This window comes from Neomonachus schauinslandi, chromosome 2, assembly GCF_002201575.2.
Source record: "Neomonachus schauinslandi chromosome 2, ASM220157v2, whole genome shotgun sequence".
In the NCBI taxonomy this organism is placed as follows: Eukaryota; Metazoa; Chordata; class Mammalia; order Carnivora; family Phocidae; genus Neomonachus; species Neomonachus schauinslandi.
This window is the reverse complement of record NC_058404.1, coordinates 82,584,466-82,610,890: the sequence shown is the minus strand read 5'-3', so window position 1 is coordinate 82,610,890 and position 26,425 is coordinate 82,584,466. Positions and strand designations below refer to the sequence as shown.

The following is a 26,425-nucleotide window of genomic DNA, read 5'->3' as shown; positions in this document are numbered from 1 at the left end:
GAAGTAGTATTTCTACATAAGTGAAAAAAAGGGATACAAAACCCTCTAGACTTAGGGGCAAGGGAGAGAAATGACCTGGAGGTGGAACAGCATTCCACGTGACTGGAGCAGGGGGCTGTGAATGATAAAGGCAGGGGGAGAGTTGCTTGAGGAGCTGAGATTTGGAGTGCCTGTCCTGGGAAGAGCTGAGTGGGTGGAGGTCTCATGAAGAATTTTACAGGTGGAATTCCTCTTCAGGTGCTTTTATATAGCTTTCCTGACCACTTAGTCCCTGTCCACTTCTCTACTTCTCTTCCATTTATAACAAACACCTATCTAGGGGACTCCAACACACATTTAGGTTCGTAAAGCCGAAAATCAGAAATAAAGGCGGTCTGAGGACTTTGTACCTTACCATCTTCATGGTTATACTCACGTTTACAGTGTGCATTTCCAAATATCTATATTTAGGAGTGCCGGAGGTTCGGTGAGGGCTGGAAAAATTGCATCAACAATCAACATCAAGTTTTGGATTGAAGTGAAAGAGCAATCATCTCTAATTAGCTCAGGTCAGCCTGCTGCTTCCTTTCTGGCCAGTCAGCGGCCCACAAGAAGAAGCCTTCCAGGACTGGGATTGGCCCAGCGGGGCGGGGAAACCCCTTGGCGAGGGAATCCACAATCCTGAGGGGGCAGCACTGAGACAGGAAAGGAGGCATCCAGTTTAGACAGGAGGTGGCTAATGAGCTAGAGCTTTTCAACAGAACTCTAGTGATTAAAAGCCTCAAGAAATTGTTTCACATGTGGAATTAAGGCTTTGGTGGTTTTTGTGAAGTACTAAATATGTTCACATTTTAAGTGGGTGTGGGGGTATTACCTCTAACTCCAGTTAAACTCCTTTCTTTTCTTCTTGCATATATAGTCTATATTTGAGTACAGTGGAGGATTTTAAAGTTAAAGTCACAAATGAGATAGGTCTCTAGTGGTTACTTAACGACCACTCAGTAATGATAATTTTTGGATTAAAATACTACATTAGGCTCATGATGTAATGGATTTTCAGTTAAAATAATTTAAGTCATTGTATACTCTTTGGGTTGATGATGTTCTTTTGCCTGCTACCGTTTCAGTTTAGAATTTGTTTTTAGTGACATAAAAAGTAGACTTCTGTCCTCATCGGTTGCCTGTATTGATTCTGTTGATCTGAAAGACTGAGTAGTAGGTGTTCTTCCATCTCTCTTTGTTTTCTATATAATTCTCCTAAATATAATTAACAAAGGAAATGAGATACCCTCCTGGAGGAGATACATTCTTCAGTCAAGGAATGGTATAATTTTTGGAAGCCCATTCAGGGGTGGGTAGAGTTGAGGACCCCCCCCCCCATAAGAATTTCGAATGCACAAGTATCTGAGATTAACTTTGCAAGTTTCAAGGCATAAAGTCTGGTCCATTTGTCCACCTTAAGATGACTCTCATCATCTGAGAGTTTGATGAACACCCAGTCATCTCTGGAAAGAAGGAAAGTTTTGTTTGCTTTAGAAAATTGATTCATTAATTTACCAAATTATTGAATTTGCCAACACTCAACTAAGCTTTGGACATTCGTTTAACCTACATATTATTAGGTGACAGGGAGACTGATGGCAAACATTATAGACATGGAACTGAGTGAGCATCTAGTGGGGAAGGAGTCGTACCCATAATAATTCATTACAGTTGGTGAGTGCAAGATACATAATATACGTGTGTGTATGTGTGTGTATATACATATACACACACCCATATATGTATGTATATATATACACATATATGTGTGTATATATATGGTGTATAATCAGACTTTACAATGCATTAAAGTATGATTATGTGCATATATTAAAGTATGATACTGTAAGACTGTGTTAATACAGTTCTTGCCCTCATAGAGCTTATAGTCAGTCTAATAGACACAGGCAAATACTCTAGGAATAAGTGTCCTGGTAAAGAAGAAATAACACAGATAGCAGCTAATTTAAGAAGGTGAGGAAAAGTCTAGGTAGTTTTAAATGGTTCTGTGACTGCAGCTGATAATGTACTAAGAAGTTTATTTTGTACTTAGTGGAACATTTTCATTGATATTGGTGGTCAGAATCAGTCACAATGTCTATTTTTCACTTTATAAACTTAGTAATATAGGGAGGAGGACAAACTCCCAAATCCTTTTAAAACAGATAAAGTATATTTGCCTTGAATGAAACTCTCAACTTGTGAATGTTCTGTCTTCACAATATCAATAAAGGGAGAGGTTGTAAGAAAACTAATAGTATTATTAGTCAAATTTGATATATGTAATGAGTTGGTTACCAAGAACAGCTGTGCTAATCATAACTCATTTTTTATCGCTTCATTAAAACAAGCCACTAAGGACTTCAGTTGGCCAGTGCTTTCTAAATGTAGTTTACGAGCTATATTTAAACACAACTGCATTTGTTTTTTAAATTCTACAATATAGATTTTTTAAAGTTCATCCTGGCCTTTTCCCCAATAGCTACAATCAGAAATGTCTTACTCTGATGTTGAAGACTTGAGCTTCTCATAAATCATAAAGTTGTAAATAAATCAGTAAGTCCTAAATCAGTGAAAGATGAACAGTCCTTCATTGTGTAGTATCAAGGGGCCACAAAAATATTTTACTCTATAATTTTGATTTTTCATGCATAGTAGCAAAACTGCAAAAAGGCTTTAAAGTTAACCACTGTATTTTCTCTATTCATTTGTAGTAGCTGACTTTGCTAGATGCCTTTTAAAAAAAATCCACACATTTAAAGATTTGTACCAAATTCTGAACTGCAGAGAACTGCTATTATCCTTTGTGATCATGTTTGTACAGTTTAATATGACAAGATAAATATCAAAATGTCTGAGTTCTTCCATTTACTTTACCACCTGCTTTATATTCTCTTCCTTCCAAATAGATCTTCCCACCAATCACTAAATAATAGATGTTTTGTTTTTACCTAGATCTGTCCCCGGAGCCCTGTGCTGTTCCCATTTCAGAGTTGAGTATGCTCTCACTCTTGGCTTAAAACTAATGACACGAAACCATTTTTCACTCTACTCGTGTCAGGCTAGATGTGGGAAGAAATATCCTATGCTTGGATATTACAGTCTGAGAAAATAACTATCCACAGTCCCTAGGAGAATAACTAGTTTTTGCTGAAAACAAAAGGAAAGGGGAAAAATCTGACCTGTGTTTTGATTCCAGGAACCTCCCAAAATATCGTTACCATGTTATTTCCGCTGCCCCAGGTGACCACTGCTATTATTGAATACTCAGAATGCTGGCAAGCTGAATCTGTTTTTAAATTCTAGCTCATTTAACTATGTGCGGTTCCTATGAATGCTTTTATTTAGCAGATTTGAGGGTAGAAACTAATTTCTTTTGTTTTTCTTGGAAATGTGCAGATTTATTTTTGTTTCTACAACGAGGTGGAAGCTGTTAAATCTGCTAAACAAGTGCCAGGAAACACAGCCTAAAGGCTCTAAACAGCTAACTAACTTGGCGCAAAGGCTCCTGGTCTAATTTCAGGGTGCAAGATTAGAAAGTTGCCTTTATCAGTCAGTTGAGTTGCTTTTCTCAGAATGCCCAGGTAATAGTAGCTTAAAAAAAATAGTGCTTCTCTATTTGATATCCTTCCCTTTAGAAAAGTAGGTAAGCTAATGTAAGAATGTGCATATCTTCCCTTTCCTGTAAAGCGGTGCTTCTTAACTATATAACTATATAACTTTATATATCCATCTCTATCTACATATGGAAACAGAAGTCTGTGTACCTGCTGCTCAGATCACTTCATTTGGTATTGTCAGTCATTAATTTTAGCCATTCTAGTGAATGTGTAGTGGTGTCTCATTGTGGTTTTAATTTGCATTTTCCTGAGGACCAGTTCAACCAGAGCGTTTATATGGTTTTTGTTTTGTTTTCTTACACATTTTCAAGGTATTGAGATATTGATTCATCGAGTCTCCTGAGATGGGGCTCAGGCACCTAGAACTCTGAAAAAGTGATTTTGATGCCATGACACTTCTGGATAAGAATTAAGGCATTTTCAGCATTTCCTAAGGGTTTATTTTTAAAGTCTCCCAAGAATATTTGTACGACCTGTTAAGGAGATAGTCATGACAAATAAGATTGAAAAAATTTCTATTTGAAACACATTAAATAGATTGGGCTATGATTAAAGATCTTCAATTTCTGATTAAATAAATTGAAGAAATTGCAGGTTGCTTCACTGAAAATTGCAACTACTGCTCTTTCTTGTTTGTATCCATTTGTTAGATTTACCTTAACAAAATGTTCTTCTATGAAAAGTGGTGTGTTCAGAAATGAGAAGATGGTTACTTGAGCCTCAATGATAATGATACTCTTTGTGGGTAGAGTCTTATTTGCTGAGTTAATTAGACATACATCCAATCAAAATGCTTCTCCTGACAAAAAAGAAATTCTACAACAGACCCAGGTAAATTAGTAATCAATAGAAACAGAATAACCCTGACCTATTTACCTTTAATTATGAACGTAAAGGTAAAATTTTTGTAGTAGAAACCCAAAAATATCCTATCAGCAAATGTAGCCCATCTCGAGAGACAAGGATCTCATGGTCTCCTGACAAGGATATGAGCAACAACTCAGTTTTATTACCACATGGTAGATAGAGTATGGCAGTAGTTATAAAATCAGAGAACCTGTCACATTAACTTTGAAATATTCTCCTTACCAAGGAGAAAGAGTAGAATTGCTTCCCTGGGCTTAAGCTCTTATACCTTTTGGTATGTGTGTGTTTGTATACGTATGTATGTGTGTGTGTGTGTGTGTGTGTGTGTGTGTAGATGTATTATTTTGAATGTTTAGAGGCATTATCTGGGCACCCCAACTCGTGTGTGGGACACTAACACCAGGGCATTATGGTTCCAAACAGGATAAAACTGTGCATTAAGCTAGGGATCTTGTAGACCACAAGATCTTCACTGAATGCTGGTTAAGGCTTACTTTACCAGTACTTATTAGCTTTCTTAGTAAAATTCACTTAAGAATTTGCTTTAGCAACTCATTAAGCCTTTAATGGATGCTAATTATACTCTTTATGCCTTTTGAATTAAGAGACAGAGAATAATTTTACACACATAAGCAAACCCTAAACTGATATTTGGTTCTCAGAAAGTTGATACCAGCATTACTTAGAGCAGCAGTAAGTTAGAAACCTAGGTGAGGCAGAAAGCAACAAATGTGGCTGCTCAACTACTCCTCCGGTAGAATGAGGCAAATCACATGCCTTTATAAAGTGAAATAGAAGTTTCTTTTTTCACACCAGTTGGTTAACTTTGACCAGAAATTTTATATTAAGGCATATTTAGACACACTGCAATGCTTGCATTAAAATATGCAGAGCTGAGGGGCGCCTGGGTGGCTCAGATGGTTAAGCGTCTGCCTTCGGCTCAGGTCATGATCCCAGGGTCCTGGGATCAAGTCCCACATCGGGCTCCTGGCTCAGCGGGGAGCCTGCTTCTCCCTCTGACCCTCTCCCCTCTCATGCTGTTTCTCTCTCGCTCGCTCTCTAAAAAATAAATAAATAAAATCTTTAAAAAAAAAAAAATATGCAGAGCTGAGAAATAGGAGTATGAGTAAAATAATCCCAAAGACTAAAACTTTGAAGGCAGGGCATTATCTCAGCCAAAGTGGTAGAGCAGTGTTCCCTTCCCTCTTTTTTATTTATTTTTAAAGATTTTATTTATTTACTTATTTGACAGAGAGAGACACAGCGAGAGAGGGAACACAAGCAGGGGGAGTGGGAGAGAGAGAAGCAGGCTTCCCGCCGAGCGGGGAGCCCAAAGCGGGGCTCCATCCCAGGACCTTGGGACCATGACCTGAGCCACCCAGGCGCCCCATCCCTTCCCTCCTTTTTTTTTTTTTTTTAAAGATTTTATTTATTTATTTGACAGATTGATAGCGAGAGCAGGAACACAAGCAGGGGGAGTGGGAGAGGGAGAAGCAGGCTTCCCGCGGAGCAGGGAGCCCGATGTGGGACTCGATCCGAGGACCCTGGGTCATGACATGAGTCGAAGGCAGACGCTTCGCTTAACGACTGAGCCACCCAGGCGCCCCATCCCTTCCCTCTTAAAGTCCTTTGTATGCCATGTTGTTTGGAATGATTGGGCTTGCTTTTCATGGCTGTGTGAAGGTCTTTTCTTTGGTGAGCTTGCTTGTGAACATAATGGAAATTCTCTCTAGTTCTTGCCTCTTAGAAGTAGATGTAAGCCTTCCCATATTGTGATCGAGATATTATACATTTTTGGATGGAGCTCTTAAGAGTATATTATACTAAGTGAAATAAGTCAGGCAGAGAAAGACAAATACCATATGATCTCACTCAAAACAGATGATCATATGGAAAGGGAGAGAGGGAAACAAACCATAAGAGACTCTTAAAGATAGAAAACAAACTGAGGGGTGATGGGCGGAGGTTGGTTGGGGGTGGGCTAGATGGGTGGTAGATGTTAAAGAGGGCACTTATTGTTGTATGTATATGATGAATCACTGAATTCTACTCCAGAAACCAATATTGCACTGTATGTTAACTAAAATTTAAAAATATATATGAAGCTCCTCACCACTGCCTTCACTGTGTAAGGACATGTAATAGCACGAAAGTAGAAATGGCATTAATGTCTATGAGTCACAAAATAGAATAATAAATTGTAAAATATATTCATTGATAAAGCACTCTCTCAATGTTAAGTGCAATTAAATTCATCTGTATTCCTAGGGAATGAGCTCCAGATACCAGAAATAGTGAAGAACAAAAGGATTTTAAAAATAACGCATATTGTATAACATATCTATTTTAATTTCAAGAAAACACTAACAAAGACCAAAAAAAAAAAAAGGAACCTTTGAATCCCTGTCTTTTTTTTCTTTTTTCCAGAAATTGAGAGGATCTTCCATCTATAAAGAGGGTAAAAAAAAAAACTTTAGTCATTCACAGGTGGGAGAAATGGAAGTTTAAAAATGAGATGGTCCCATTGTGTTAATAAAACAAGTCAGACAAATGTGATCACCTGGCTGGGTGATTCTTTTCCTACCTAAGATGACTCACTCAGTTAATTTAGTGTATAGCTATCAAATTTAAAATAAAAAAACATTCAAAGGAAAAGTGTATCTATAAAAACAGCCACCTGGAAAACTTACTTTAGGAGTTACACTGGAAAATTAGAATTCTCATACTGTTTTATGTAGTGATGTATTTCCAGTGTTGAGTTTCATTTTATTTTGGCCAAAACTAAAAATTGAATGGGATCGTACAATTTTACCCCACCTCTACAGTACAAAAAGGAGAAATATGTAAAATATATTTGTGAATACAGCCTGTAGGATACAATAAGTGCTTTCTGACCACTCTGCTCTTTTATTTCTCTTCAATGTTGTGTATGTTTTTCCGAAAGCTTTTCTTTAAAAGTTAAATATTTTTCATAGTTCTATTAAGTTTAACAAGCCACAAGGATTTACTGAGTCACTGGTTAATCTAGGGCCTTTATATCCCCTTAAATAAATCTTTTAGATTTGTAATTAGTTCAAAACAGTAAAACATTATTTCATAGAGTATGTTATATATACTATTTATAATCATCTGTTAGACATAATGAGATATTTATGAGTTCCCACTGAAATTATGGCATTATGTCGTATAAATGTCCCCCCCAAAAATATTTTTCTTTTCTCACCTTTCATAAATGAGAAAGAATTAACTAATAAACTCCTGGCATTAAGTGTTAGATTTTATTAGATGAGCTTGTGTGAAGACTTGACATTGCATGCAGCATAACTGATAAAAATGTTAGAAATTAGCTCAACTTCTATTTACTCAGGCCAAACTTTCCAACTGAAAGAAGTCTTTAAACATAATTAGCATCTAGTAGGACTCACATATTTCTTAAGGAGCAAATTCCAAACTGCACATTCAGTTGAATGGGTCTTGACGATTTGGGAGTGCCCCTGGCCTCTTCCAACAGGACATAGAGAAAGTGCTCAGTGAGTTTGCGCTGGGTGAATGAAACCCTTTTGAGCATCTACAACATGTAGGGCAAACTATCGCATAGGAGTTCTGATCCTTTTTGTTTGTTTTGGGGAACCACAAATAAAGATAAACTTATATTTAGCCATACTAATACGTTATTATTCAAGCTTAACAATTATGATATGAGCTTCTTTGCCTAGGAAGAAGAGTCATAAAATACAAACTACATAAATTTAGCTGGGGTGCATATACAAATATTAAAGTTGAATAAATGAAGACATTATCAAAAGCATATGGACTTACTCTGTAGTACCTAGAGAAGCTAGAGCTGACATGTAGCTCCTCCCTGGTAATCTAACAGGCCAGATGACCTGCATTTGATTTTATTTGATAGAACATATTAAGTCCTTTACCACTTTTTATTGTCTTTTAGGGAATGTTTTGTTATAAAAATCTCAGTTTCAACCCAGGCTTTTCTGTTCTAACATAGACAGTAAACAAATTTGTTTATTCATATATGAGCATTTATCTTTTTCTGGATGTATAGTCTTATATTCCTAACCAGACCAACAGAGAATTTTTCTTCCGGGCTCTTCAAAATTTACTTGGTTGTGTCAGTGATTACAGTGGGATTTTCTCTCTCGGTTTTCAACTTGTTTTCAAATTACTTCGCTCTAAACAATTTAGGTAGTTTCATATGTCTTTTCAGAACATTGTTAAGTGCTTAATAAATTATTCCTTTACTTGCTGTCCCCTTTTGCATGAAAATATTACGGAAATCCAGTAAATGGCACTTGAGGCTATGAGCTGAGGGAAGAGGAGATGACTTAAAAAAAAGCTCTTTCCCTGAACATGAATCCCACAATTAGAACTATTTCTCCTTAGTTTGCTGAGGAAGTAGAAAGAAAAGAATGAACAGCAAAATAAAGATGAGACAAAGAGGTGATGCTTGCGCCTGTAGACGCCACATAACAAGATGGGCCTCCTTGGAAAGTTGGCTTGGCTTGGTTTTTTGTTTTGTTTTGTTTTAAAAATTTATTTATTTGTTAGAGAGAGAGTGCCCGTGAGAGCGATGGGAAGGGGCAGAGGGAGAGACAGAATCCTCAAGCAGACCCCCTGCTGAGCGCAGAGCCCAACACAGGGCTCAATTCCAGGACGCTGAGATCATGACCTGAGCTGAAATCAAGAGACGCTTAACTGACTGAGCCACCCAGGTTCCCCGACTATATTTTTTATCGTGGAAAAAAATCTATCTCTTGTGCTAAGTAAGATTGTAGAACATCGTCATTGCCAGTAGCCTCAAAACTAAAGACTGTTTAAGACAAAGTTAACCATGGCTTTATGGTTAGAAAGCCTCTGGAAGAAAGAGCCCTACTCTTCACATCTCTTTGACAAGAGCCAATTATTTCCTGTATAAATCTTGCTATTTAGGTAGTATTTGTTTTAATTGACATTGTCATGGCTTATCATGCTTTTGTGTGTTTAAACAGTTTATCTCCAAACTTTGAAGTAGCTTTATTTAAGAAAAAATTCTTAGAATGGGATAGACGATTATAGTTACATTTTGGTGTTGCAGATCCTGTGAAGCCACCTGGCAGCTCCATACAAGCGCCGGTTGATTTACCTTTAGCTGTAAATACAGCACCACCATCCACCCAGGTGGATTCATCCTCCGCTGTTGCACCTCCTCCATATCAGCTAATTAACCTACCACCACACCTAGAAACCCTTGGCATCCAGGAGGATCCTCAAGACTACCTCTTGCTAATCAACTGTCAAAGCAAGAAGCCTGAACCCACCAGGTAAACCACAAATTTGTGTGGGGGGTGTGTGTGTGTGTGTGTGTGTGTGTGTGTGTGTGTGTACATTTAGAAATCTTACCTTTAAACTTTTTCAATTCTGATTCGAAGGCTTAAAAGAAACCCAACTATATAGATTTCTATTTTAGGCTTATTATATTTCATGGTATATTCCTCTAACATTTCTGATATTCAGGAAATTTATGGGAGAAACATGTTCTCAACTATCTAGGCAAAGAAGACTTGTACCTACAAGGCTCTTTTGGAAATCTGTCTCCTGTTTCATAGTCTTTGTTACAGACTCACAGTATTACTTGCTTAACAGATTTCACTGATTTATAAATGGTGATCTTGCTCCATTTCTTATGTGATTGTAAACCAGCCAAGGGTCATCTTTTGTTTCTGAAGAAGGAGAGGAATACCTACTACTAGAAGATTTTGAAAGCAAAACGATTCCATTGCAGTGAGTGTGTTGTGGTTGCTTTGGATCTGTGTGAGAAATTATTCAGGTAAAATCCCAATATAGCAAATATTATGGGATATACAAATTGGGTTTTAGTGAAATTTGATGAAATCAAATATATTGCTAAAAACTAAAACTTTCCAATCGTCGTACCTAGCAGTGAAGCAGAGCTTACTCTGACTTTATACATTTTTAAGTAGAAAGAAGCATGTGGATTTTAGTGCTTGCCCAAAGGTATCATAAAGCCTTTCCCAAATGCTTGGTTTCCCCACCATCTCCATTCCTGCTCCCTTCTTTTCCTTCTAAGTTATATGATATTTTAATTTGATCATTCTTGTCATTTGCTGTTGAGTAATTGGAAGGCCTGAGGTAACAGTGAGAATTGCAGCCAGAAAATAAAGATCGGGGAGCCCGTTTCTACCATTAACAGCAGTGTGGCAACTAGTGATGTTGGGGATATTTACATCTTGATTTGCAATATATAAAAGTGGGAATGAATTGCATAGTAGATATGAAAGATATTTTTTAAACAGAATGATTGGATATTAAGCATTATTTTATTTTATAACAAAAAAGTTGTTGTTTTCATGGAGAAAGTGACTGTTGCCGGGCTAAGATCATACAGAGTGCTTGTTCAATTTTTATACAGAATTTGTCAAGAACCACAGTTTAGTTGCTGTGAATTATTCCCTGAGGTATTGGAATACAAACATTCCAAAGTTGGGTTTCCGCATATTTGTTGTAATGGGATTTTACCTGTAAGAGCAAAAAGAAATCTTTTTATAAATCAACACTAGTTAATATCAAATTCTAACTTGATTTTGCTTGTTTGCTGTGAGTATTTAAAATTACACATTCGCAACTTTGTTACCTGTGCTACTAACTAAGATTTTATTTTATGGAGGTTCAGAATTATTTTTCAATATCAACTTTTTTAAAGCCAGCAGCTAAGTGGCAGTTTTCAGGGCATTTTCTTTTTATATGGTATCTTTCATTGATCTCATTGGTATTACAGCTTTCCTGTTGTAGTAGAAATTATGCTCAGAGTCCTTGCTCAGACATATTTTGTATCTATATTTTGCAGAAGTGACAGTTAATTGACAAATATTTATGAAGTACCCACTGTGTGCCCACTCTTCTGCTAGGTGCTGTGAAGGTACAGACTAATTACATAAGATACAGCCGCCTCAGATACAGTCCCTTCAGAGTTTATAAGTGAAGCTTTTGAAGAAGTCAGAACATGCAAAAACGTTAAGTGTTTGTAGATGAAGTCAGGAGAATTGCCTTGCAAACTCTTATTCATCCTGCAGGACTCAGCTCAGGCATGTACTCGTCTAGAAAACATTCTCCCAAACTCCCAGGCTGGACTAAATGCCTGTCTGGGTTTTCTTAGCATCCTGGTTGGGCCTCCTAATCTGTGTTTTATCACAGAATTGGAAATAGCTTGATATTTTAATTTATTCTTCACTAAACTATAAGCCAGTCAAGGGCAGGGAACTTATTACTCATTGTACTTCTAGCTTTTCTTAACTCACTTTTCTTAATTCAGTGAAGTGCAAATTTTAGAATATGTGTAGGTGCATTAGAAATTCTTAGAAGCGACAGTGCAAGTATTTTTAAAATGGAGGGTGAAATGCTTCAAAGGAGGAGTACGATTTGAACTACACTGGTTGGTGAGAGAAAAGGACCCTGTCCTTTGCAATCTGCATAAAAATTTTTTTAAGGAAAGGCAAGGTAAGAGTGAGGGATGGGAGGAAGCTAATGAGGAGGAGAGCTTGCCCATAGTAGAGGTTCCACTGGGGGAGAGTAGGACATAAGATAGGGCATGCCAGATGGAGCCAGCGATGGTAGCCTCAGTACCAAGTGGAGTTGTCTGTGGGCTTTTTGTAGTTCCCACAGCCTGTTGGGACCCTTAAAAGGATTTTCTCCAAGTAGATGAGGGATATGAAAACCATGTTCTGAAAATACTGACCTTACAGCAGTATAGCAGTATGGTCCCTTGGGTTCATTGGAAAAAGGAGAGACTGGAGGAAAGAAGTCCGCTAGGACTTCTTAGGAGGGTTTAGTAGTGTGAATCATAGCAGAGACCCAGATCTGAACATGAGGTGGTGACAGTGGGAATAGAGAAGGGGAATAGTCACTTGGTTAGAAGAAGAACTTGGTGCCTCGGTGGTGGAGAGCAAAGAGAATGAATCAAAGCTGATAGCGTTTTGAGCCTCGAGATTCTGGATGAAGACATTTCTTTTAATGGCAAGTCAGAAAGGACAATCAGAAGTAAGTTGAGTTTGGTTTGGTACACACAAGCAAGGTAACACCAGGATAACCAAGTAGAAATATATTTGAATGGTTTGAAAATACGGGACTTAGAGTTCGATTGAGAAGATCAGAGTTGTTAACATTCAGTGGAAGGTGAAGTTATAAGAAAGGAGGATTTTTAAATGGTGTGTGTGGTAAAGCATTAGAAGACTGACTTCTCTTGGCTGTTCCAAGGTAGAGACACAGGAAGAAGGAACCAGTCAGTGAAAGAAGGGAATAATCAGTGAGGGAGAAGGGAAATGAGGATGTTGCAGTATGAGCTCTGTGATACCAGAGGTGGAGAGTTTGAATGAATAAATGGGATACATAGTGCCAGGCATTATTAAGAAATCAGGGAAGATCAGACCTTAAAAAGACTATCAGAAGTTATTTTTCTGAAGATTAAGTTCAAGTTCCTACAGGACTTCGGACAACATTCGCAGTAGTTATCTTGTTAACCATTAAGGAAGTGCATGCAGGGTGCTAGTATTGTTAGCTTCATTTTGGCTTCTACCCAAATTTTGTGTTACCGCAAAAGGCAGAAACTAGAAATGTACCCAAAACATTAAATATACTCTAATGAGAGTTCTCAAGGTTAATTATTTTTTGGAATTGGCCAACTCTGTGGGTTGTATTTTGATCATCTTTACAGTATTGGCTAAGTGTTTGTTAAAGAAAATGAGTAGAAAGAAAGATACACAAAACCTTTCAAGTTGCCACCTCCTTGTAGGTCACATTGAATTTATGCAATACCAGGTAATCATTAGACTGTTAGTCTTACAGAACAACAGTTGCCAGAGGTAGGCTAAATAAAGAGCAGTGGACCAAGTTGATAAGTGTTGGCACGAGGTTTCTGCATGCTCTTCAGAGGAAATGCTTTTCCTTGTGTCTATGCCTTAATCATTTACCTTTCTCAGAATTTTGTATCTTTCTAATTCCAGTGCCTCAGGGATCATGGTTTTATGTGTGGATTTAATAGGTGGAGTTGGGGGTGTGGGCCGATACAGGACAGGCATTAGGGAGAACGCTTTTGGTGGTTTTGTGGTGGTGGCTTTGTTGTCTGGTGTATAATCATAAAGACTAAGAAACATTCATGCTTTAAATCTTACGGATCGCACAAAAAATCAAATGAAAAAAAGCCATGTATTTTGATTGCTAAGCTATAAATATATTTATTAAAATGTAGTCTTATGTCTTCACCATGTTTTATTTTTTGTCATTAACAATTTTTATTTAGAACACACGCTGATTCTGCAAAATCCACCTCTTCTGAAACAGACTGCAATGATAACGTCCCTTCTCATAAAAATCCTGCTTCCTCCCAGAACAAACACGGAGTGAATGGCTTTTTTCAGCAGCAAATGATGTATGACTCTCCACCGTCTCGTGCTGCATCTGGTTCTGTAGACTCCAGCCTTTATAACCTGCCCAGGAGTTACTCTCACGATGTTTTACCAAAGGTGTCTCCATCGAGTACTGAGGCAGATGGAGATCTCTATGTTTTTAATACCCCATCTGGGACATCAAGTGTAGAGACTCAAATGAGGCATGTATCTATTAGTTATGACATTCCTCCAACACCTGGTAATACTTATCAGATTCCACGAACATTTCCAGAAGGAACTTTGGGACAGACGTCAAAGCTAGACACTATTCCAGATATTCCTCCACCTCGGCCACCGAAACCACATCCAGCTCATGACCGATCTCCTGTGGAAACGTGCAGTATCACACGCACGGCCTCAGATACTGACAATAGTTACTGTGTCCCTACAGCAGGGATGCCACCATCACGTAGTAATACCATTTCCACTGTGGATTTGAACAAATTGCGAAAAGGTCAGCTCTAACTGGCTTCTACTGTGCTAGAGGTTAATGATAGAAAATATGTTCATCTGAATATTTGTTCTTTGCAGCATCGTGTGATGTTAAATGATAGTCCTTTTTTTCTTCAGCTCTGCAGTTACCCACTCATGTAGCGAAGATATCAGGGTCTCAGTAGACCGTTGGAAGGGTGTTTGTGCATGCAGCGTGTACCTGAGTGCATGTTCTGCTGGCAGGGAGAGAGACTTGGAGTTTTTCACCCCTGGAGAAGTATGGCCTTAGTAATACGTTCCTGCCTCAGGAAGTGTGCACCCCTCTTTCCTGCTTTCCATGTATCCTGGGTGGGTGGACTCTCTACTGGGGCAGAGGAGCAGGAAATGGACCAGCCACAAAGCCTCTCCGAGTCATCCCTTTCCTGTATTTGTGTGCCGTTATGGCTGCTTCTGTGTCCCATCTGCTGGGCTCCGTTTCCTTCCTTCCTCGATAAGCAGTTTATACATTGTGTCTAACTAGTAAACTCTGTTCCAGTCGTGCCATTCCACTTTTGTTTGGTTTTATTTATCTCTAAAGCTCGGAATCTTCTCTCCCCTTACCCTGGCCACTTCACTTAGTCCTACACCATGTCCCAGAGCCTGCCAAAAGTTACAGACCTTGAGAGGAGAAAGATTCAGTCTGGGTTACACTCTGAGGTTCTTAAAGTCCTAGAAACAGAAGGCTGGAGTTTAAGATGTCCATACCCTAAAAACCGTGTGCTAACGTTTCTGTATGTTGTGGTAGAGTTACTTACCTGTCCTAAAGAAAATAAAGATTTAATGCATCACGAAGAGTAATAATAGGGAGACTTGACTTTAGCCATTCACTACCAATTTCTGATTCTCTTTATGAAGTGGCTCTGTAATCTGATTAAAGGTTACTGAGATATAAGTTAGGACCAAGGTGGTGCAGAAGCTGAGAAAAGAAAAGTATTTCTTTTCTCCGTCTTTAAATAACCCATCTCATCCTGGGCTTAGACATTCATTCATTGTCGTAATCAAATGCTGGTACTGGTCAGCATATTAGTGAGTGTCTGCATTTTCTAGTGATTTAATGTGCCCATTCGGGATATTATTCTGTGAGCATCTTTTTAAAAAACCTGTGTGTGTGCACGCATACCTGCACACAGGTGTGTAAAGAGAGAGAACAGACCATTCTGAGAACTGGCAAAGGTGGGAAGAAATGCTGATCGTTTGTTTTCTGTTTTAGATGCTAGTTCTCAAGACTGCTATGATATTCCACGAACATTTCCAAGTGACAGATCTAGTTCACTTGAAGGCTTCCATAACCACTTTGTAAGTATAATTGACCTTGGCGTCATCAAGTGTGTTTCACTCAGGATCTTCACACACAGTGCCCTGAGACTAAATGAGATCACGAAATACAAGTCCCCTCAGCTCCGTATGAATAGGTGTGACTTACAGTTGTGTTTCCCTGTTTGCTAATAGTTTCTGTTTATTAAAAGAAATGTGTGTGTGTTTTAGAAAATCAAAAATATATTGACAGTGGGAAGCGTATCAAGTGAAGAACTGGATGAAAATTACGTCCCAATGAATCCCAATTCTCCTCCACGACAACATTCCAGCAGTTTTACGGAACCAGTTCAGGAAGCAAATTATGTGCCAATGACTCCGGGAACATTTGATTTTTCTTCATTTGGAATGCAAGTTCCTCCTCCTGCTCATATGGGCTTCCGGTCCAGCCCAAAGACCCCTCCCCGAAGGCCAGTTCCTGTTGCAGACTGTGAACCACCCCCCGTGGATAGGAACCTCAAGCCTGACAGAAAAGGTAAGGAGAGCATGGCATAGTGAAAGGGTTGGGGCAGGGGGGGTACCAGTTTAGATCTGCCAGCTTAGAGCTGCACTTAACTGTCATGAAGTCCCAAATGCTATTGGGACTAGAAATTCTGAAGTATTTCATATTACCTTAGTTATCAACTTGTTTTAAGTGTGATACTGCTATTTGTAGATTAATAATTGTTATATGTTGATGCCCGGGTGAGGTTTCTGTCTCCTGTCTCTAGAGCAGAGGTTACAAACTAAAAATTACTCACAAGGTTTGGCAAGCAACAGGAGAAAATGAAAAACTGGAATGCACTTGCCCATTCTAAATGGAGTAACTAACTGCTCGTTGGCTATAATCCTTTGTTCACTTGTGTGAAAATAACGTGGGCCCATATGGGCAAATCATCTGATGTGTCAAGAGAAGCCAGAAATTTCATCTCTTACATGTATTATCTTCTGATTTTTGAATTTGATCAGCTAGTGTAATTTAAAAACAAAAACCAAAAAACACCGCAGACAGACCACACCCTTCTACAGGCTAGCTGTGGTCTTTGGCTGTTGGTTTGTAACCTCTTCTCCAGAGTATATAATATAATATCAACTCAGACTAGAGGTTATTAGTGCATTTGACGTAATTCTTTAAGAACAGTGAGGCTGCTTGTACAGTCTTTCCAGTCTGTCCGTATAACAGCTTCTTTAAAAATGATTCTGCCTTTGCTGGGGTATAAATGCTTCTAGTCTGTTCTTTCATACTGGCCTTCATAAGTAACACTGAATTCTAGGGTAGCATGGTTTGATAAGAATTCAGTATAAAAGAAACTCCAAACTGGTAATACATACCCAGGTTTTTAAATTTGGGGTTTGAGTGGTTAAAACCCAGACATCTAGCTGTGTTACAGCATGCTGTTAGTGTGATTTAATCTTGACAACCAAATAAGTTAGTATATTGGCTGTGTGATGAGTTGGCACCGTTTCTGGGGAATTCAGCACATTTGAAGTCTCCTGTGCTGTACACAGCTTTTTAAGGGCATGTAATATCTGTGTAAATTTCTCATTAACCTGGGTTTTTAGATCATTACTATTTTTCTGATTAAGTTCCAGTTGTGGGAAACAGAGTCTGAGACTCACTCAGAGTATCTGAAGAAAATGAGTTTTGTTTTGTTTTGCTTTTAAGTAAGGAAGTAAGGCCGGTCCTGTGCTGAAATGAGAAAAGTTACTGGGAACAGAAGCACTCTCAGGGGACCGTCACTTTGTCCTGCTGTCTGCATTTCTGTCCTGTGGGAAGTCTTTGTATCTGCTTTGTTCTGTCTCACATTCTTTCCTTCTTTTCTTGTTTTCCTGCCCTGGATCCTCTACTTGGTTTCTGCCTTTCAGGAGCTGTGGCCTACAACGCCCCTTTGTGGCCTCACTTCTGCCTCCTGGCTCCTTTTTACATGCGCGCAGCTTCTGCATCTGCCGCCTCCATCATTGTTCACTCACTGTAGAGTGGTCACAGAGAATTTGATTTCTCTTATTTGTCTTTTCACACCAGGCCGTAGGATGGATTGTAGGCCAGCCCGTAGATTGGCTGCCACTGGTCAGCTGCCCACCTTTGGTCTGACAGCTAGAAGGATAGTCATGAGTAACACCCACGGCCACCCACACAGCCCCAGCAGCAGGGCTATAATCAGGGGTGGTTATCTTAGAAAGGGTGTGAGCATCACAGGCTTTTTATTTGACAACTTTTCCTTTTGCTTCTCTTTGTCCTCATTTGTCTTTAAATCTATTTAGGCATTATTAGTCATTTTCTTTGCATACAAAATGCAAAAGTATGTTTGAACATGCATAGATTTATAATTGAGTTCACAGGTTGCTGAAGGATTAAGGTCCAAGTGTCATGAACTCTTCGAAATATTGAAATACTCATTTTTAATGCTAAACTGGTTCTTATTACTTTGTGTGAGCAGCAAATCTCTACTTTTTTTTTTTTTAAGATTTATTTATTTATTTTGGAGAGGGAACGAGCATGTGAGCACGAATAGGGGGAGGGGCAGAGGAAGAGAGTCTTCAAGCAGATTCCCCCCTGAGCGCAGAGCCCCATGCAGGGCTCGATCTCATGACCCGTTAGATCATGACGCTTAACCAGCTGAGCCACCCAGGTGCCCCATCAGATCTCTACTTTTTAACCCCAAATGTAAGTTTTTTATCTGGAAGTCCTACATAAATGTAGAGGTGGTATAGGTTAGGTGGTATTGTACAAAGCGCCTAGTCCTACCTACTATACTTCTCTGCCTGCCCCTTCCTTTCCTCAGGCTCTGCAGAACACAATTCGAAAATTCCCGGTATATTTCAGTTAGTGATTACACCTGGTAAGCATAATGACGAATCAGAAAAGATCCCTATTTATATGTTAGAAAAGTTTTAAGATCATAATGATATGCTTTTAGTATTCTCTAGGTCTGACAGAGCTCATGTACCTCATATTATGATATATATCATCTTATGTATATATCATAATAATATGGCATGTGTACTATATATCATTTATATTACATATATGTATAATTATACCTCCCTATGTATATATAGTGAAAGTACTATATATTCTAGTATGGTAGCGGTTAGTTGCCCTAGTTCTCTAAACCAACCTAAAATGACTTTACAGTAGAACAGAACAAAGTAGGTTCTTGGTTACTTCTGGAGGTTGTGTTCAGGCTTTTAAAAAATTAAGTGAACTGTTGAGAGACAATCCTGAGCTGTCCAGGTGGTTTATTTGGTATCTATGCTTAGGTACAAAATGAACTGAGAAAGCACCCGGAATAAAATACATTGTTTTTGGCAAAATCAAGGAGACTAGGTTTAGCAAAACAGGGGAGGTTACTAAAATCATAGTAATAAAAAAATGGTTTTGCTTTTCTTTTAGTACTGTTTTACTTTTTAAATGAATATGATACAAAAGAGAAAGCATGAGAGACTAACTTAGCAAACTTTATCAACTCACTTTAGGAAGTTATAACTATTCAAGAAAAACACATTGAAAACCCAAATTCAGACCTTGGAGCAGTTTATATTTAAAAACTTAAATTGTAGGGGCACCTGGGTGGCTCAGTCGATTAAGTATCCGACTCTTGATTTTGGCTCGGGTCATGATCTCAGGAGCGTGGGATCGAGCCCCATGTCTGGTTCCACACTCAGCATGGAGTCTGCCTGGGATTCTCTCTCCCTCTCCCTCTGCCCCTCCACTACCACCAGCTCTGCCCCACATGCTCGCTCACTCTCTCTTGCTAAAATAAATAAATATATCTTTAAAATAAATAAAAATAAAAACTTAAACTGTAAAACAAATGTCTTATTTGGTCATGAAATTCTTCACATGCATAGCATCAGATGAGTCTGTTTTACTTTCAGATTTTGTGACATCAGATACATGACTCAGTCTATTCCAGTATCTCTTATTAACTGTACCTCATAATTAGCAAACCTGATTCTATCAAATATGGCTTGATTAGTTTCAGGGCCCCATATAACTAGTTCAGTACCCAGTGTAACCGATTTCTGTGATTGTCTTCTTTGGAAGAGTCTACAATAAATGAGTGACATTCTCATCTTGTTTATACCCCCATTTATAGATGTCAGCTGCTGTAATTAGTAGTACAGATAAGTTTTTCGAATACTTCTGAGTAACTGAAGCTTCAGAAACGCATAGATGTTCTAAACACTTACGTTTAATGTATTTTCATGGACCCTTTTGCCCATCACCCAACTTATGGTAGCTATATTTTCACCCCTACTATTTCTGTCACGGTAGGATTTGTTACAAACCAAGTTTTGTGTATATTAATAGAGGAGAAAAGCATAATTTACATATATTGTACTAAATATAGGAAAGCAAAGGAGTCATTGTAAAAGCAGGAAAAATTATGTTTTGATTGTTTCAACTGAAAGTTACATTTTAATTGAAAAGCAAGTTCATAAAGTTTTGGAAACTTCTGTAAGCTGTCTATAGTGGCTTCTCTTAAAGTAAGTCATTACCTGAATCTACTGTATTTAACCACTGTGCTGATCTAGGCCCCCTACCCCCATCCAGTCTCCTAACATGATGTGGCAGCCATTTGAGCCTCAGACACTATCTTTATACTTTGTTTTGTTTGGCTTTGTCCAACCATGGCTTTCTGCAGTAGTTCTGACCATTAGTTATTGTATTGATTTTGAAAAAGCAGTGCAAGTTTACTTCTGGTATTTTTGTACATTAGTCGGATTAAAGTATCTTCAGGTATGCATCTTCACTTCAGTGTAGGGAGCATCCAAAAGACCAGTCCGGATGAGCTTCCCTAGATGGGTCTTTTTGACACAGTTGACATATTTGCTCTAGATGTTTTTTCAAGAGATCGTCTGAAGTTTTTGAATGTGATTAAAAATTAGCATGCTTTTTATTTCTATTTTTTTAAATTAACATGCTTTTTCTTTTATACTATAATAAATGTTTGGGAGATGAATGACACTAGGAAATATAACTAGATTTTAATAAACAAGTGTTAAGTTTGAATTAATTTTGGTTTGGTGTTACAGTTTAAAGGAAATACAAATGGAGTACATTTTTAGGGTGCCTGGCTGGCTTAGTCAGAAGAGCTTGTGACTCTTGATCTCAAGCCCCATGTTGGGTGTGGAGATTACTTAAATAAATAAAAACTTAAAAAAAAAGAATGAAGTGCATTTTTATAGCATAGCCTTTACATGCAGATTGTTTCTCCTAAATAGTGTTTACCTTCCAATATATAAGTATCATTATTACATTCTTCTTCATACAGTCAAACCATTAAAACAAGTGTAAAAGTTACCTGGATTAGTTTTTGGCATTACCAGAGGATAATAATGTTGTGAATTATCTTTCTTCTTTCTTGATTTTTGAGATATCTAATGGAAATAGTATAATCTATAAAACTGTGGAAGAGTAAATAATTTAGGCTGAGTTAAACCTGTAGTAAAACAGAAAATAAATTTTCCACTTTGTGTTGAATTTATGTAAGCAGTACCTCTGAAAATAATACTTGATAGTGTATGGACTTTGCAAAAAAGATTGCATCTGCTTGTTTGAAACATGACCTCATGTGACTGCTTTGACCGTATTTGGGTTGATCAACTTCTTAAACAACATTCAGTTGCTGTTTTTTTCCTACTTAAAAGACCAACAAAAAATTATGATATTGATCAGATTAAACACTACCAGCTTTAAGAGAACAGCAGTTCATCAACATAGATTTAAATGCCTACCAATTATAGGATATAACCTTTGCTAGGCCTTGGGTCTGCAAACACAGGAAGAAAAGGTGGCTTCCCTGAAGAAGTTCACTGTCTAGTGGAGGATGTAGAAAAGTAAACACATTATCATAATTGGCGTGGAAGGGGCTGTGGTTGAGGTAAGCTTTTGGCACTGTTATCTAAGCTCCCCTGAGGAAAGTCTGAGAGGGTGAATGGCAATTAAATGATGGTAGAGGAGGGGGGGATGGCAGAAGATCTTTTAGTCAGAATAAACAGTATACCCAGATCCTTTAAAAGAGGGCAGATGGGACTGGCTGGGTTGTGAGTGGGAGGGAGGGAATTAGATAGGGAGGGAGGAGGGGAGCAAAGTATGAATGGAGGAAGAAATGCCAAATGCCTTGCAGGTGCCTGATCCTGAGGGTGTTACAGTCCATGCTAATGAGTTTGGGCTTTATTCTGAGTACACCATTAAAGGGTTTTATGCAGACAAGTAACATAATCAGATTGGCCCCTAGAAAGCTCATGCTAAAATTTAAGGATATGCTAGGAAAAAAAAGTGTATTCTCTAATGTAAAACGTTACAAAAGTCACATTTTTTTCAGCATCTTCCTCAGAGAGTGCTTTGCTCGGTTTTCCAAATCCAGGGTTCTTAAAGCCTTGGTTTAGAAATGATCAAATGAGGAAAGGCATAACAGAACCCCTTTCCTGGCTCTTATTTGGTCCCTCAACTTGGGGACTTACAGTGATTTTTAAAGTTTTGAAGACATCTGGAGTATAGGTGGAGGTTATTTAGCCATACAGTGTCAGCTCATCACTTTCAGAAAAACAAACCAGGTAAGTGAGGAACATATTAAAAACAGGAAGTTCTTAAGAAAAGACTTCAGTCTTGCAGATTTTTTATTTTCTTACGTAAATGAAAACAGACTGTTATACTGTCATTATAAATACAAATTAAAATTTATAAAATAAAGATTAGAGGGAAAGTAGAATTTAGAATGACTTCTAGTAAGAGATCTGCAATGGCAACTGGTAGTAGAGGAAACAAAGCAGGTCTCTGGTGACTCAAAGGACAAATTGCCTTTTGAACATGTAGTGGGAATGCCTGCAGAACAGTCATATGGGGTGGTTGTGTAAATGTGTAGGTTACGATCTCCAGAAAAAGATCTGAACCAGGGATGAAGATCTGTCAACTTGTACTCCAAATTACAGAGCAAGTCACATGATCCAGAGATTGACCCCCATAAGGGTTAAAGCACCGAAGGAATTTCGCCAGTAATCAGTGCACTCTAAATGAAATAATATTGTTTTCTTTGTTCAAAGGTAGTCTAGCTAAAGCCAAATTGTAATCTGCTGTGGATTTAAAAGTTGAGCCTCGAATGAGTTACTCTGTTTCCTCTCAGAATTTGAGAGCCAGTGTATCTCCAGAGTTGGTTTATTTTTGCTTTTACTTTATTATCCTTCTTTCTTACTCTTTATTTTCACCCTTTTCTTCAACAATCAGGAAAACATTCAAATATTTGCCAGTAGACAGTGGAGAAGAAGACAGGGCCAAGACAGGCGTACTAATATCTTGGACCTTTTTTCACCTTTCTCTCATAAGTAGTACTGAGCCTTCATTTGGGTATGGCTTTCATTTCTGTCTGGAACATCAATGTCAAATTGAGTTTGGAGGGATATAAAGAGATAAAGCTAACAAAATGTCTAAGTGACTCACTACGATTCAGTGCCACACTTCCACATTGCGACTTTGGTCCCAAAATCAACCTTGAGCTTTGCATGGAGTGGAAAATACATATAAATTTTATAAAAACACTTTAAAAACCTCACCTGGTACAATATTTTTCTATTAGGAAAACCAAGGAGTGCCCTTGACAGTGCTTAACAGATGGAATTGGTTTGGAGAAGAGATGATCCGTTCACGGTCAGGTAGTAGAAGGATCACTGCGGGGAGCTGTCAGACATGGGAAGAATGGAACTAGATCACAGGCAGGTCGAGTTAGCAGTCACAGGACCTTGAGTATTTAACCATAAACACAGGTGAAAAGTTGAGAAATGTGGAGGGTCACCTCTGGGGGAGAAGCCCAGTGACAAATCAGGAGGAAGCCCAGAGCTAATGAAGCTAGTGGGTCTTTGAGAAAAGGAGGAGAAAAGCAATTATTAAACTTCACATCACTCACAGATCAGCTACCTGTGGCATTCAAGTAGATACAAGATCTCGAACTGAACTGACCAGTTCAAAACTGACCTCTAAACACTGGTTTCCTCGGATTTTCGATTGCCCAAAAGGAACGAGAGGTAAAACAGTGTGGACAGCACAGGAGCATACACCAGCAGGTGCGAGGCTAGGGGAAGCCTTCATTTGGCCTCTGTAATGTTGTTACCCAAGCAAGTCACGTAACCTCTTTCGTTCTTTGGGGGTATCTCATCCATAAAATGAAGAAGCTGGATTTGATGTGTAAAAGCCTTTTAGCTGTAAAATAAATCTATTTTTCTGTGGTAACCCTTACCCTCTGCCTCTTACTTTTTTTGAAGGGAAGTACATTGTTTTGTGAAGTTGATAAAAAGCTGCCCTCCTCTGTTGTTTTTAGGAAAGTGCCCTGCCAGTGTGGGCCCTGGATAGGTATTCAGCATTAGGGGTAGGATTACAGCCCCAAATCTTACCACTCACATTTTAAACTAGACCTGCCTCATTTCTGAATCAACTCAATGTATTAATTGCCTAACTTAGAAAATTGGTTCATTAGAGAATTCTCACGTTTTATAACCTGGAGATTTCCTATTTTAAGAAACTTTTAACCTTCGGTAGGTAAGGTACTAGATATTGGCACTTAATCAGCAAATTCTTAATTTTGCCATCTAATAGATGTTGACTCACTTTTGTTAATGCCAAAAAAAGATGAAAATTTGGTTCCATTGAGAAAAGAGCAGCTTAAATTACTGATTTAAATGATACTGCTACTCTGGCCTCCAGGCTTCCTATGGGAAAAAGTGAGGCCACGGCTGAATGTTAACCCTGTACTTTTCATAGGGCCTTTCAGCAGCACTTGTATGTGGCAGAGAGTAAACGAAAAGAAAATGAGGGCAACTGAATTTGTTTTCAAATACTTACATGGAAGCTAGACAACCAGCAGTTCCAGAATCAAGACCTCTAATCCTTGCAAAATGATGTCCCCGAGCAACTACCAGTATCCAGGGGAAACATCAGTGGTCTTGGTTTTGATCTTGGATTAGCAGACATTGTAGCATCAACCTGCTTCTCTAGAAGGGCTTTTGGACAGGAGGTCAAAGAGTAATCAGATTAAGGTTGTTTAAATACCTCCATTAAATTAAGAAAGTAATATTCTAGGGAAGAAGGCCTTGGTACTTTCTTATCAGACTTCAAAGAAAAGATGTACTTTGAGGTCTGACTGAGGTATTTTATAATTTTTTATTTGATCCAGTTTTCTAAGGCATGTTAGAAGAATAACTAACATGGCACATGTCTTTCCTCCCTTCCCCCAAATAAAGATAACCACTAACCAGTCTGGTTATCCCACTAAAACCTTACCATCTTTTATAACACTTGGCTTGTCACACTGTTGCATGAAGCGTCTTCCTTTCCATTGTACTGAGCATGAATTATATGTAGCAAGATTGAAGTATTTTCCACAAACAAACTTTTGTTTATGCTTTGAGATGTAACATTTCTGCTCAGGGCTCTGTTGCTTTTTTACAGAATCCATTTTTCCAATTAAAAAATAACATATTAAGAGAGTCTTCTTTTTACCAATTAGGTCAAAGTCCTAAAATTTTAAGACCCAAACCCCATGGTTTAGAGCGAACTGATTCACAAACCATAGGTGACTTTGCTACAAGAAGAAAGGGTATGTACTTTAGCACCGCATGCTGGATGGGGCATTGGGAATTTATTTATTTTGTGATGGTTTTTTCTTAAAAAGTAAAAGAGAAGAGCCTTAAGTACTACTGATGTTGTAAATAAAGCTTCCTAGCACATTATTTCTGAAGTGAATGCTTCCCATACTGTGTGTCTTCCCATTGTGGCTTTCCATAGACCCAAGTCTACTTGTTATGCCATGAATAGCAGCATGATAAATTTGATAATACATGATATTTAGTCTTGTCCTTTTGCATTATTCTCTTAACCTTTTGGACACCCATACATTGTTTTCATTAAGCTTGTGAGCTACTTGTGAGTTCCAAATGCCTTCTTTATTTATATAGAATGTGGTATATATTCTGTTCTGAGACAAAATAAAGAATCACTTCCCATGGATTATTTTATGCCATCACTTAGAATTTGACAGCTTAAACTGCCATTAGCCTTTGGGTTTCAAAAAAGTGAAACATAAGAATTAAAGAAATATGTTCACTAGGCACAATATTCTGTGCTTGTCTATTTTAAGTGTATAGGTGAGCAAGATTTAAACTCAGACTTAATCTAGTCTTCAGAAAAATCACTTGAGTTTTTTGTTTTGAATAGACAAAAATACTTACAAGCCCCAGTGAATCTGCATAGTCCTTTAAAATGACCAGCAATTTTATTGTTTGATGGTAATTATAACATAGTTGATTAAAAGTATGAGTTGAGTAAAAGTATGTCCATATATGGACAAAGACTAGAAGAAGGAAACCTAGAAAAATGAAATTTTTTTCTTTGGAGTGGCAGGATGAAACATAACCAAAATATTTACCCAATATGTTTAAATAGTCTCCTAAAATATAATTAATATTAACATATAGTTTTATTTCTTTTGTTCATTTAATTTATTTCTGAAAAATGTTTCATTCTTGACCTTAAGGGCTGAGAGCTCTGTGGTATTTACTAGCATGGTAATTCTGTTGTAATAATGAGGTACATAAGCAAAGACCACTTATAAATCAAGCCAATAAGAATATTAGTGTTTATTATTATTTAATTTGATAAAGGATATTGTTGGTTAAATAAGCTAAAAATTTGAGGTAATT

At 38.0% G+C, this 26,425-nt stretch overlaps 1 protein-coding gene across 2 annotated transcripts in view; it reads left to right on the top strand.

Moving 5' to 3' along the window:
* Positions 1–26,425, top strand: part of GAB1 (GRB2 associated binding protein 1) — a 124,531-nt gene that overhangs the window by 78,739 nt on the left and 19,367 nt on the right. Inside the window, exons 3-7 of one of the 2 annotated variants that reach the window (XM_021679363.1) lie at positions 9,601–9,826; positions 13,819–14,420; positions 15,648–15,733; positions 15,923–16,226; positions 25,234–25,323. In XM_021679363.1, coding sequence (XP_021535038.1) covers positions 9,601–9,826; positions 13,819–14,420; positions 15,648–15,733; positions 15,923–16,226; positions 25,234–25,323 — 1,308 coding nt within the window. The remainder of the gene's footprint in view (positions 1–9,600; positions 9,827–13,818; positions 14,421–15,647; positions 15,734–15,922; positions 16,227–25,233; positions 25,324–26,425) is intronic. The other variant, XM_021679364.1, reaches the window with a different exon arrangement.